General features: G+C 53.8%; 2 protein-coding genes across 3 annotated transcripts in view; one reads left to right on the forward strand and one right to left on the reverse strand.

Annotated features, from left to right (window-relative positions):
- The window catches only part of GFPT1 (glutamine--fructose-6-phosphate transaminase 1), a 28,141-nt gene extending 24,003 nt beyond the window's left edge, over nt 1-4,138 (forward strand). For both annotated transcript variants that reach the window (XM_053966348.1, XM_053966349.1), the window contains one exon: nt 396-4,138. In XM_053966348.1, coding sequence (XP_053822323.1) covers nt 396-440 — 45 coding nt within the window. In that variant the 3' untranslated portion in view covers nt 441-4,138. The remainder of the gene's footprint in view (nt 1-395) is intronic.
- Nucleotides 4,139-10,272: 6,134 nt separating this feature from the next.
- ANTXR1 (ANTXR cell adhesion molecule 1) overlaps nt 10,273-14,289 on the reverse strand; it is a 66,106-nt gene continuing 62,089 nt past the window's right edge. The window contains 2 exon segments of the mRNA XM_053966350.1: nt 10,273-13,892; nt 13,894-13,964. Coding sequence (XP_053822325.1) covers nt 13,700-13,892; nt 13,894-13,964 — 264 coding nt within the window. The 3' untranslated portion in view covers nt 10,273-13,699.

Below are 14,289 nucleotides of genomic sequence, written 5' to 3' on the forward strand. Positions count from 1 at the left end.
GGATGTGTGGCTGTGGTGTGGAAGGAGCAGCCAGGCTCTGGAGGGCTGCTAGGGAGCTGAAGGGAAGGTGAAGTCCCCAGAAGGGTGTTTGGCAAGCAGTTTGGTGTTAGCTCTTTGATCTTAATGCAGACACTGGCCCCTGCCTGTTCTCAGTGACCACCTGAGCACTGGAACAGCCCGGACTAAAGTTCTGCTTAGCTCTGACCCAGGAGTTGTAACAACCAGGGTTGTGGTCTTTTTTTCTTTGCACTGACTGGCCTAAATGAACGTGAGGATGTGTTGGATTGTTTTCAGTTGGAAGGCAGAACAGACGTTCCACAGGTTACAAAGTTGTACACAAACAAACAAAGTGTGTAAATACTCACGAGCCTGTTCTTTCTCCTCCCTCTCTGCAGGTTGATTTTCCAAGAAATCTGGCCAAGTCCGTAACTGTAGAGTGAAAGATCATCTGAATCATAGGGGCAAAGGGGAATGAAATGAAAGACTTTTTTTTGGTACCAAAATAACTCGATTTTAAAGCCCCCTAGGTAAATCTTATTTTGGTAAATCGTTGTTTGTGTATAAGATCACCATAATTCCATTACATTAGTGATTGTCCAATCGATTCCACGTGCTACGTCAATAGCTCTGGGGTTTTTCTGATCAATAGACTTCCATGCAAGATGTTAAATGGTTTTTCTTAAAGATTGCTGAGTCTTCTAGCTAAGGGGTTACTCTGAGCTGATGCCACTGTCTCTTACCTGGCGTGGCTCATTCCAGTCACTGTGGGAAGGGATTCTCAGTGCCCTGTGGTGCTCTCAGGCAGTGCAGCAGGACACCAGAACACACAACTGGAACAAGAGCTGGCACTGGTCACGCTTGAGGCAGGAATTTTACCAGAGAAGGAAACTGCAGGCAAGCCTTTGGGGTGAATTCCTGCCCTAGGTGCAGCAGAGAATCCAGCTGAGCTGCCACAGCCTGCCCACTCCTGGGCACCTGGTGCAGGTGCCAGGGAGGTGATGCTGCTCCAGAAGGGTTTTATCCATGCCACATCCAGAGCAAGTGACAATCTCCTAGCCACGGTGGCCACAGGACCCCAGCACCAAGCCTGACAGGGCTGGGAGCTCTGACCAGGGCTGGGGGCAGAGAGGTGCCAGGGCTGGCTCTGAGCTGCTGCTGCTGCTGCTTGGGGCTGTTAAAACAAGGGGAGCTTTTCTTGTGCTGAGGATTTCCCCTGGAACTGAGGGGCACTGAGAGCACACCTGGGTGTGACACAGCTGAAGGACCTAGCTGTGTGACACACCTGAGTGTGACACACCTGGCTGTGACACACCTGATGGACCCAGCTCTGTGACACACCTGAAGGGGATAAAAAGGGTCCATAAACAAGCCAGAAATAACCTTGGAAAATTACCTTGGTAATAAAGAAATTGCCTAAAGAAATTACCTTGGTAATGTTCCTATAACCAGCTTGAAGAGAATCCAAAACGACACAGAAAACACACCTTCAGGACTCAAAATCTGACTTCTTCAGAGTCATCAAAGGGCAGTTTTTATGTATTTCCTAATGTGGAAAGGTGAATTTCCTCCCATCTCACTGGGATTTGAATTAGCTTTACACAGGCACTGTAAAACCATGCCACAAGGTGTGAAATGGTGCTGGTGACGATTCCAGGTGATTTACTGCCCCTGAAAAATGGCTTTAGCAAATGCAGTGCTTGGGGAGTGGGTGCCCAGTGCCCTGCCAGCCCCAGTTCCCCTGGCACGGGGTATTCCCAAAGACTCTGTGGCAATTCTGCTTTGTGTAAACCTTTCACTTCAGTTCAGTGCTCAAGGCTCAGCCTCATGATGAGAATGAAATGCTGCGTGCCTGGAAAAGTTTCTCAAAGCCAGTGCATGTGTTTATTAACCTGTCTCATCTGTTAATTTAAGGACACATTGTGCTGCCAGTGTCTGTTTAAGAGCAAAGCAGTAAATGCTGCGTTTTAGTGCAGTAAATGCTGCATTTCAGTTCAGCAAGAGCTGTGTGTGAGGCACTGCCCTGGCACAGCTGAGCCTAAACATCACCTTAGCCCTCCCTGCTTCACTGGAGGAGGAGAATTGAGGACAAAGCAAGGCATGTGCAATGCTCACAGGTGGGAGACAGCTCCTCTTCCTCCTCCTCCTCCTCCTCCTCCTCCTCCTCCTCCTCCTCCTCAGCTTGCTTCAGAACCCCTGCAGGGCTTCGCAGGCTGGGCTGCCCCTGGTCCCCCTGGCCCAGGAATGTGCAGAGCCCCATCCTCTGCTCTCAGAGCAGGATCTCTCGTGGAACAGCCCCACGAGGGGATCACTTCAGGCCCTTTTTCTGCCCCTGCAGCCAGCACTACTTTTCCAGCCTGCCTTGCAGAGAGCAGGGGGGGCACACACCCCTGGGAGCAAGCTCAGCGTGTTAGTGCAAGCTGTTCCACCTCGGTGAAAGGTGTGTGCAAAGAGGACCAAAGAACTGAGTTAGGAGTGTCCAGTGTGGAGCTGCTGAGCTCTCTGGCTTTGTGCTGAGCCAAATAATCCCTGTTCCCTGTAGCTGGAGGCACTGATGGGGCAGGGGACAGGCAGTGCCCCTCCTCCTGCTTGAGGGTCAAACTCTGCTGCCAAAACCGAGGGCTCACAGCTCTGGCAGGGAGGCTGGTGGATGCTGCAGGCTCAGCCTCCAGGGATGCTCTGGAGCACACCTATGTGAAGAATTTCCCTGCTGAGTGTGGCAGGGAGCCTGTTGGCATCTCCTTGTTGTTGTTGTTGCCATGCAGTGTGAAGTGGGAATGTACAAAGGACTCTTTCTAGCTTTCCTTACCTCATTCTGTCCCTGTGTTGCATTTTGATGAACAGATGATGTTTCTCTTTTCCTTAGAAAACTTTTAGAATGTCTCGTGGTATTTATTAACAGCCAGTCAGTCTTCTGCTCTCCCAAATGAATGTTTTGCTTACTGAGCCAGTGAAATTCTCTCCTTCCTCACTGAGGTGTTGTAAAATTCAGTAGCCCTGTCTCTAAAATTGAGCCACAGGTAAATACAAATCAAGGCCTTTGCCACCTGGACTAGCAGCTCCCACTCCTGCCCACTGTGTTCACAGGTTATTTCAGTGTGAGTCGCTCTGTTCCTCACCTGCAGAGGCGCAGAGGGAAGCCCTGAGGTCTTGGGGAGTTTTAATTCCCAAAGAGCAGAGAGCTCCCAGCTCAGCGCGAGTTCCTGCCCAGCAGTTCTCACTCAGATTCCACACACGTGCAGATTAAGCTGCACATGGAATTTCCTGCATCCAGAAAGGCTTTTCCCCCCTGCCTGGCTCTGCTGCAGAAGGGCTGTGGGCAGTTTTGTCCCACATTTGTCATTGTCAGCACTCAGTTCCTGGGGGTGTCCCTGGGCAGGGCATCTCCCTGGGGACACCCTGCTGCCCAAAAAGCTGCCTGTACACCCCGTGGTGGGCCAGGCTCAACCCCCCGTGCTGAGAGAGCCCAAACACCACCCCGAGCCTGTCCCAGCCACATGGGATGAGCAGAACCCTCAGTCGGAGCCTTAAGCCCAGCCCAGACACTGAGGTCTGGCTGAGCTGCAGAGTGAAGCCTCTGGAGGCACAAATCAAGCCCACACCAGTGCAGAATTGGGCCTGTCCTCTCCCTGGCTGTCCCCAGGAGTCCTTGATGTCACAAGCAGGTGCCTGCTGGCCTTGTTGGATGGAGCGAGGGACTGAAATTAAGTAGCTTAAGTAGCAGGTCAGTGTTTAGCTGTGGCTAATTTTAGATCCTACCTGAATGTACCAAACTTGCCTCAAAGCATGGACTCCCTCCTCTTCAGCAGAACAGGAAGAAGAAGAAACAGAAGTATTTGGGTTGGGGAAAAAAAGAAAAAAAAAAAAAAGAAGGAAAGAAAACTTATTTGCCTTCAATTCAGTTTCTGTAAATAGACATTTGAGTGGCAAACCCACATTTCCTGCCCTGTAGATTCTCTGTGCTGTACATATCCAGCTGGCTTGGGCTGTGGGGACCAGACTACCATGTTTGTTGTGTGCTGTTTGCAGGAGATGTCTCACTTTTGTCTGTAGCGTTTCTCATTTGGGTTTTGTCTCTGCTTACTTTTTTTGTATTTCACCCTTTGAATAAAATCAAGTGCCCTACGTTAACCAAATGGAATTACTGGTCTTTAGTTAAATCCATTAAGTACAGAGGCACCCCCTGGGGAAGTTAAGGGTTGGGTGTACAAAGCAGAAAACCTCAGGGTTTAACTCGCCCCTCTCCTGCCCAGCGAGGCTGTTCTAGGCCAGAGATTCAGCATTTCATACCTCATATTTCACCTGCCCTAAGGAAAAAAAAATCCTAACTGGGAATTTTTCTACTCTAGAAGAAAGCCTGTGAGATCCCCCTAAGGCAGAACTGGTTCTGTGCCTTAATTCTTCCTGAATTATTATGTAATTATCACCGAGACAGCTGTAGCCAGCCCAGCCCATCCCTGGCCCCTGCTCAGTGAGTGTCACCCACGTTCCACAACTGCTGGAAGCTCTTGGAGGAGCCCTGTGTGGGTGAGGCTGGGCTGGCACCATGAGGGTCAGGTCAGAGCAGGGCTGGGGGCTCAGGGCTAAAACACACCTGGATGCCTTTGGCCGGGAATCCCACAGTGAGAGAACGATGAAATTCTACCCCTGGGATTCCTTCCACCTCTGGAATTCTGCCCCTGGAATTCCACCCCTTCCCATGGGTTCATTTCCTCAGGGTGACAGACCCCTGGAATTCCACCCCTTCCCATGGGTTCATTTCCCCCGGGAGCAGCAGCACCTCCAGCTGTATTCCCTGGCCGAAGGAGCAGCTGTTTTTACGGCTGCCTGTGCCTTTTGCAGGTGGATCGCATCGCTGCCTCCAGAGACTGAGCCCGGCCCTGCCCCGGAGCGGCTGCGGCGCCCGCGGCGCTCCAGGAGAGAGAGGAGCCAGGGGTGAGCGGGGCAGCCGGCCCTGCCCGGTGACACCGGCCCGGGGGTGACACCAACCACGGGGTGACACCATCCAGAGGGTGACACCATCCCCAGGGTGACACCGGCCTTGGGGTGACACCAACCAGGGGGTGACACCATCCAGAGGGTGACACCAGCCCCAGGGTGACACTGACCAGGGGGTGACACCGGCCAGGGCGTGACACCATCCCCAGGGTGACACTGGCCTTGGGGTGACACCGGCCAGGGGGTGACACCGGCCAGGGGGTGATACCATCCCAGGGGTGACACTATCCCCAGGGGCGACACCAGCCCTAGGGTGACATTGGCACTGAGATGATGCCACCCCAAGGGTGGCAATACCCCAAGAGTGGCACTATCCCCAGGGGTGGCACTATCCCCAGGGTGACACTATCCCCAGGGTGACACTATCCCCAGGGGTGACACCATCCCGGGGGGGCACTATCCCCAGGGTGACACTATCCCCAGGGTGACACTATCCCCAGGGGTGGCACTATCCCCAGGGTGACACTATCCCCAGGGTGACACTATCCCCAGGGGTGACACCATCCCGGGGGGGCACTATCCCCAGGGTGACACTATCCCCAGGGGTGGCACTATCCCCAGGGTGACACTATCCCCAGGGGTGACACCATCCCAGGGGTGGCACTATCCCCAGGGTGACACTATCCCCAGGGGTGACACCATCCCAGGGGTGGCACTATCCCAGGGATGACACTATCCCAGGGGTGGCACTATCCCCAGGGTGACACTATCCCCAGGGGTGACACCATCCCAGGGTGACACTATCCCCAGGGGTGACAGCACCCCTAGCTCAGCTCAGCCCCCCCTGAGCCCCTTAACTGTGAGTGTTGAGCACTGAACAAAGCCCAGAGACACTCCTGGGGAGGTGACACAAATGGAGAGGTGACACGCCTGGCAAGGTGACACCCCCGGCAAGGTGACACCCCCAGAGGTCACTCTGCTCGCTGCTTGTGTTTGCACTGGAGTTCTCATCTTGTCTGTAGGTTTTAAACAATAAAAGTCTGCAGAGGTGATCTTGGTTTTCAGAGCCATTGCCCGAGGGGGTTTTGCTCCAGGAATGCCAGTTCCTCTCTGCTTGGATGGCTCCTTCTTTCCCAGGAGACAAAGTTCCCCTCCCTGCTTTGTCACCAGAGCCTGGCTGGACAGTCCTGCACTGCCTGCAACACCCAGACATGGGGACAGGGACACTTAAACAATAAATGGGGTCACAAACACCCCAATCCAGCCCAAAAACCTGCTGAGATCTCTACAGCAAGAGAACTGGGAACAGGGAAACCTTGCACGGGATTAGATCAGGAAACCCAAGCCTGTGTGGGGTGCAGAGGAGCAGAGCTTTGGTGCCTGTCCTTGGGAGCCCTGCAGGAATCAATTAAAAATTAAAAAATGTGCCTACAGGGCCCCCCATATCCACAGGGTCACTGTGCCAACAGGTCCCTATAATCCACAGTGTCCCCATACTGACAGGGTCCCCATACTGACAGGGTCCCCATGCCCACAGAGTGCCAAATACCCACAGGGTCCCCATACCCACAGGGTCCCAAATACCCACAGGGCCTCCCATACCCACAGAGTGCCAAACACCCACAGGGTCCTCCATACCCACAGGGTCCCAAATACCCACAGGGCCCCCCATACCCACAGGGCCCCCCATACCCACAGTGTCCCCATGCCCTCCGGGACAGGTACCCACAAGGTCCTCCATACTCACAGGGTCCCTGTGCCCACAGGGCCCCCCATGCCTACAGGGTCCCAAATACCCACAGGACCCTCCATACCCACAGGGTCCCCCATACCCACAGGGTCCCCATAGCCACAAGGTCCCCGTGCCCACAGGGACAGGAACCCACCCTGGGGATGCAAATGTCCTCAGCCCTCACCAAAGCAGCTTACAAGATTCTGCTGCAGCTGCAAAGGAGCGAGCAGGGGTTTGTGCCCAGCCTGGAGGAGGAGCTGCTGTCACAGGAGGAGCTCGGAGCCCTGGGACACATCACAGCTCTGCCAGCAGCTCCCTCTCTCACCCTTGGCAGCTTATTTGCCTCCGCATCCTTCTTTAATGAAATACCAGACTCAGTTTATTCTGCAAGGGGATTATTTTTGCTGCATTAGGTCAGGCTGGGGGAGCAGCCTGGACCAAGGCGCCCTAACCCCTCCCCAGACAGGGACAGGCAGAGGCAGACAAGTGAGGATGACTTCAGAATTTGACCTTCCGAGCTGGCCTGCTTGAAAAAACAAACAGGGAAGTGTCTGATGCTCCTGCTCCAACATTCCTGCTGTCAGCAGCTGGAAACCTCTGCAGTGCCCATGGCAGGGTGGCGGCACAGCCTGGGATCACTCCCAGCATCACACACCCCCAGACACTCATCCTGCCCCCAAAAACACTAATAACTGCCAACCTGACCCCAGAGCAGGAGCCCCAAGGTGTGTCCTGTGGGAGCAGCTCTGGCAGCCTACGTGATCTGCCCCTGCAGCCCAGGCTGCCTCAGGCACTGCTAAAAATGCCCCCGTTCATTCCAGGGCTGCTTTTCCATGTCTGCTGCTGCTGTGGTTGCAGGAGCAGGGAGGGGAGGGCATTCCCAGCTCTTTCAGCCTTGCATCCTTTTGTTTAAGGTATTTAGGGGGGCTCACGAGTGCCCACACCTGAAATAAAAGCTGGGAATCAACCCCAGCTTCTGCAATGGACAGAAATGTTCATTCTGTCTGACCCCAGGCACTGCAGAGTCCAAAAATCTCATTTTCCCCGAGGACTTTTACCAGCTTTTCCTTCAAGGAGCTCCAGGTTTGTCTCCTCCAGGTTGGTCCCCTCCAGGTCACAGCCATGGCCAGCTGGGCTATTCCATGGGAATATTCCATTCCAAGCTGGGTTATTCCATGGGAATATTCCATTCCAAGCTGGGCTATTCCATGGGAATGCTGCTGCTCACACTTCACATCTCACATTTCACAGGCTGAAGGAATGCAGACATTCCCAAGGCTTTTCCTTTCCCAGAGACTTTCCAGTGAGTAAGAAAAACCTGGGGAAAAGATCCCAGCAGCCCCGGCGAGCCCACCCCAAGCACAGGGGCAGCAGGGGAGCAGCACCCAACATCTTCTGGGGGCCTCTCAGCCCCAGAGAAGAGGCCAGGGAAGGTTTGAGCCGGGGATGGAAGTGGAATTTAGCAATCCCCAGCTTTCCTTGCAAGGACGAGTCACCTCGTGGCCCAGCTCAGTTTGCCACCCCCTGTGGTATTTTTTGCTGTGGTTTCTCCATCCCTGTTAACTCCCCCAGCTCTGGAAAAGGCCCCAGGATTTAATATCTGTGGAGAAATGCAGAATTCCTGCTTAGGCTGCAGCTCTGGGCACATCCAGCATGGGCCAGGATGGCCCCTGGGTGGAGGGGACACGTCCTCCTCACCGTGGGGGACACCTGCACTGACCTTGTGGCATGAGGAAACATTTCCCCTCGTGCTCTGCACCTTCCCCAGATGTTTTTCCTTCCCACATTACCAGGAAGGACCCTCCAAAACTTTTAACTATTAAAAAATACTTAAATAATCCGAAAAGTTCTGGCAGTGTGCTACAGACTTTCAGCCACTGTCTGCATCCAGGATGATTTATTTTACAGCTCATGTTATTTTTTTTTTTTTACAAGTGATTTTATAGCTCTTTCTGAAATGAAAAGATGCATTACCCATAGAGAGGATGCTGTGTCTAGGTCCCCCCGGCACTTCCATCAGCCCCACACAAACCCTTATCTCTGACTCAGATTTGGGGCTTTCTCTGCCAAATTTAGGGAGAAAAAAAGCAATTTCTCTCCCTGCTAGAAGCCTGGTTATTCCTGGTGGTGGCTGTGCCCCGTTAAAGGTGCCTGAGTCAGATTGTGTGAAATCCATTCTGGGAGGAATGGACGCTTCAGCCTCTGTCACACCCCAAAAAATCAGCTTTTGTGTCAGGAGTGCCCTGGGCTTTGGGAGGAAAACCACCAAGTGTGAGTTCCCCAGCACGAGGAAAAACCAGCTGGTGAAAATTTGTGCACAGCAGTTTGTGCCCAGGATTTGCTTCAGCTCAGCAAGGAACAGCTCAGAGTCCACAAGAGATTTGTGTAGGTCTTTAATTAATAATAACATCAAGGCCAGCAATCAAGAGTAATGACTGGATTTAACAAAGGACACATGCAACGCACAGAGGGGTGAAACATCACTGCACAGCGCCGGCTGAGCTGGCAACACAAATCCAACCCCAGCACGGCCCCGCTCGGCTCCCCCTGCACCCCAACGAGGCAACCTGCCCAAATGGCACCCCAAAACCTGACAGAGCCCCCTGAGCCAGCCCTGCCCCTCCCCAAAATCAGCAGGGACAGAAGGTGCCTCCACACCATGGAACAGAGAGGGGATCCAGGTAGCCACAGACCGAGCACTTGGTAACGCCGGGCAAGGAAAAGGAAATGAAATAAAATAAAATAAACGAAAGCAGAACCTGACCCTTTTGTCAGAGGCTCAGCCCTCGGGGCTGCCAGGCCCTGCCAGAGCTGTGAAGGAAGGGGAGAAAAGGCATTTCCCAGCTGCTTTGGGGTGAGCATTTCAGCCAGGGCTGGCCAAAGCCACAGACACAGGGTACAGAGGTGCTCCAGCTCATTCGACCTCATTTGCATGGCATTAATTGTCTGGGGGAGCTGGCTGGAGTCCAGCACCAAGGTTTCGCTCCCAGCCTTCCATGAAGTCCCTAAATTCATCTTTAGGGTCCAGCACAAAGTGAGTGTGGCTTTTAAAGGCACCCGAGGAACTTTTGGGAGCCCTTTCCGCAGCCAGATTTAGGCTGGTCCTAAACCACAGAGCCCCAGAATGGGTTGGGTTGGGAGGGACCTAAAATCCCACCCAGTGCCACCCCTGCCATGGCAGGGACGCTGTTCTCTGTCCTAGGCTGCTCCAACCTGGCCTTGGGGACAATTCCAGGGGTTCAGGGGCAGACCCAGCTGCTCTGGGAATCCCATCCCAGCCCTGCCCTACCTCCCAAAATTCAAACCAGGTCGCCCCCAGATGTGCTCTGATTTTTGTGGGAATATCAGGAAGGGCCACCAAGCCCATCCTCTCGGGTTGTGGGTTTTTTCAGCCAGATCCCAGCCAGACCCATGTGCAAAAACCCTTTTGGGCTGTGGAGCCTGGAGCTGCAGCGCCCCAACTAATGCCACGTAAAAGAGGTGCTCGTCACTACAGGAAATATTTGTACACTTATATTAAAAAAAAAAAAAAAAAAAAAAAAAAAAAAAAAAAAAAAAAAGCAATAGAACCATAAAGAAAAAAAAATACAACAAGCACAGCTTGGTACGATAACATGCCATGAAATGTCATTGGCTTTATAATAATTTACTACAACTTGAAAAATGTTCTTTTATCCACAAGGGATAGGAAATGCTTCCATCTAACATATGGTAAGCATGCAGCAACAATATGTACAACAAAAAATTTGGAGCTTGTTTTTTATTCTTAAACTGGATGATTACAAAGGGAGCATTTGAAAATTCTGATTTTTTCCTAGCCTGATCTAGGCTTTACTTTGCTCCTTTAAATCTGCAGGGTTTGGGTTTTTTTTCCTTAGTTTGGGGAGAAGGAGAATTTCTATGTACATCTGCAAAAATGGCTTTTACATTTTCCCCTGCAGGAGGTTTATTGGTTAATTAACCAATTAACCAAGTTATTGGCTAACAAATACCTAAAAAATAAAATTCTCAAAGCTGTCTTGTGGAAAATCAACTTCCTTCCCAAACATTTCTGAGATGCTGAGGATCTGTTGGGGACGTGGATCCTGTGTTACACTATCCCAGTTTTCACACCTTCCGTGGTGGAAACAAATCAAACCAAAGCAAACCAGACCAGACCAAACCAAACCCAACCAAATCACACCAAACCAAATCCATCCAAACCAAACCAAATAAAATCCAACCAAATCAAACCAAACCAAACCAAATCAAAACCAACCAAATCACACCAAACCAGGCCAAACCAGACCAAATCCAACCAGACCAAATCCAACCAAACCAAACCAGACCAAATCCAACCAAACCCGACCAAACCAGACCAAATCCAACCAGACCAGACCAAATCCAACCAAACCAAACCAAACCAAATCAAATCCAACCAAACCAAACCAAATCCAACCAAACCCAACCAGACCAGACCAAATCCAACCAAACCAAACCAAACCAGACCAAGTCCAACCAAATCACACCAAACCAAACCAAATCCAACCAAATCACACCAAACCAAACCAAATCACACCAAAGCAAACCCAACCAAATCACACCAAACCAGACCAAACCAATCCAAACCAAACCAACCCAACCAAATCAAATCACACCAAACACAACCAAACCAACCAAACCAAACTAAACCAAACCAAACCAAACCAAACCAAACCAAACCCAAACCAACCAGACCAGACCAGACAAAACCAACCCAACCCAACGAGACCATACTAGACCCAACCAAACTAACCCAACCAAACCAAAGCCAGGAGCTCTTTGCCTGACCACATCCCGTCCATCCGTGCTCCCTCCATCCCAACTTGAGTGGGGGGTCCAAGCTTCACCTGCCCCCAACGTGCTCCTGTGGGAGCAGCCGTGGCTGTGACTGGTGCAACTGGGACGGGGGAGCAGCACAGGGGTTTGCTGGGGCAGGGACTGCTCCGTGCTGCCTGCAGACAGAACAGGGGATCAGAGGGCCTGGTGGGCTCAGCCTGGGCCTGGGGGGCTCAGCCTGGGCCTGGGGGGCTCAGTCTCAGCCTGGTGGGCTCAGCCTGGGCCTGGGGGGCTCAGTCTCAGCCTGGTGGGCTCAGCCTGGGCCTGGGGGGCTCAGTCTCAGCCTGGCTTCAGGCCCAGCTCCTCAGGAGCCACAGGCTTGTCTCACCAAGAGCTGAGCCTCGCCTAGCAGAGGGAGGGAGGAACCCAGAGCCTCGTGCCAGGGGTTCCCTGCTGTCCTTGCCCAAAGGGGCCAGGGCAGGTCTCCACTGAGTCTCCTCCATTCTCTTTCCTCCTTGAGAGTTTTTTTTTTTTCCTTCCACCCCCCCCCCTTGTTTTGTTAGAAAAGCTAGAACTGGTATTTCCCAAAGCAGCACGTGGCAAAGCATTTCTTTAATCTGGTAAAAAACGATGAGATGAGAACCCTTTGCTATTGGCAGGACTGCAGCTGCAAAGGTGGTTTTCTCTCCTGTGAAAGCTCTGTGAGAAGTGGAGGGGCTCTGGGGGCTGAGGGATCTCCCCTGGCTCTGCAGGCAGCTCTCGGGGTGGCTGCAGGACCCAGGAGATGCTCTGGGGAGTGCTGGGGGGCCCCTGAGGGTGAGGAGGAAGCAGGAGAAATGCAACCAGTGCATTTCTTGGCAGACTGATCCCCATCTGGCCTGTCCCAGGGGGGTTTGCCTCAGTCAGTACTGCTAACAGGAGTGAATGATGCTGCTGAGAGCTGACAAGAGTGAGTAAGCACACTGGCTCCTCTTCACTCAGAGCTGGGGAGGCAGCTGCTACTTGTTTAGGAAAGGAAAACAAAACAAAAAAGCCCAAAAAACTCCAAAAGCCGCCAAAACCAAAACAAGCAAAAAAAAAAAAAAAAAACCAAAAATCCCCAAAAAACAAAACGAAACAAAAACAACTACCCCCCGCCAAAAAAAAAAAAAAAATCCACGTGGAAACATTTTTAAGGTGAAAGAATTCAATTTACAGAAAAACAGGGAGGCATCAGTGGCAACCTTTTCAAGCTGACAGCAACAAGGAGCCCGAGCAGAGTGGATCCGGGGAACCCCAGACAGCAAAGCTCAGGTTTGCACTCAGAGCCCTTCCCTTGGAGTGGAGAGCAGCACACACTCTCGCTGCAGCACCCTGGGGTGAGGGACCGGCTGGCCCAAAGCCACTGCAGAGACTCCTCTGCTGGCCACACCTCTCCCAGCTCCCGGAGGGTTTGGGGACAGGTTCTGTGTCCCGCTGGGCACCGGGGCTGGCCTGGCGCCGCTCTCCCCGTGCCCAGGGACGGCGTTTGTTCAGCTGTCCCAGTCTGCAGTCTGATTTCCTGGAGGCTCTGATTGCATCCACCTGCACGTCCCCAAACCGACACCCCCACGCCACCCCCTGTGCTCCCGGACCCCCGGAGGTGACAGCACCTTCCCCTCTGCGGCTCCTGCTGGGTGGGAAGGGTGCCTGGCACCACTTCTGTGTCTGCAGAGCTGCCCCTGGCACTGCCCCTGGAGCGAGAGCTGTCCCTGGCCCCGTGCAGGTGTTCCAGGCGTGCCCAGGTGTGCCAGGTGTTCTAGGTGTTCCAGGCGTGCCAGGTGTGCCAGGTGTGTCAGATGTGCCAGGGGTTCCAGGTGTGCCAGGTGCAGGTGTGCACACCTGGCGGGGGTTCTGCACTGCTGCCAGTCCTGTGCAACCCTGCCCGGGGCTCTCCCTGGCACGGAGCTCGCCGGGTCACCCGTGCCCTTCCTCCGGAAGGTCCCCGTGCTGGCACAGGGCACCGGGAGGTGGCACAGCCGCCGTGCCTGGGACGAACTGGAGCTCTCCTTGGCTGCTCTGGCTTCCCGAGTTTGTGGCACTGATGCTCGAGGGGGTGAAGAGAGGAGAGAAGGTTCTAGAAGAGGAAAGGGGGGGACGCCTGCAGGGTGGCTGGTGCTGCTGCCACCCGGGGCAGGGGCTGGGGTCCCCCAGCCGGGTGGGTACAGTACTGCTGAGAGAGCCCCGGGACACCTCTGGCGGAGTGGGGGGACCCCCTTAGGCCGTGGGGCGGGGGGGGGGCCGGGACGGGGGGGGCGCCCGGCTGGGAGGGGGCGCCTGGGGCGGGGGGGGCAGCGGGGGCAGCGTGGAGGAGGGGGAGGGGGCGTGGGGGGAGCTGGGGGGAGGGGGAGTGTAGATGGGGGCGGGGGGCGGGGGGGTATAGATGGGCGCTGGGGGGGGGGGCAGAGGGGTAGGAGTTGTTCAGAGGGTATTTGGGGGGGGTCTCCGTGTTCTTCACCCGCGTGAAGTTGATGCAGCGGCCCTGGAACAGAGCAGGAGGAGGAGAGGAGTTACTGGGAGAGGAATTCTCACCTCCATGGCAAGGGATGGACCCCACAGACCACCCTGTCCCACCCCCGGCCACAGCTGGGACCTCACAGACCACCCTGTCCCAGCCCTGGCCACCACCATGGCATGGGATGGACCCCACAGACCTCATCCCACCCATCCCAACCATTTACCAGCCTGAAGGGAAGGTTTGTCTAACTGAGACATTTTCCTGCTCAGAATTTTTCCTGAAATTCATCCATTCCTCATCAGGATGTCTTGATATCCCATTGCTCGTGAGGAGCCAATAAACTGCTTTT

The sequence above is a fragment of the Vidua chalybeata genome, chromosome 28, assembly GCF_026979565.1.
Source record: "Vidua chalybeata isolate OUT-0048 chromosome 28, bVidCha1 merged haplotype, whole genome shotgun sequence".
In the NCBI taxonomy this organism is placed as follows: domain Eukaryota; kingdom Metazoa; phylum Chordata; class Aves; order Passeriformes; family Viduidae; genus Vidua; species Vidua chalybeata.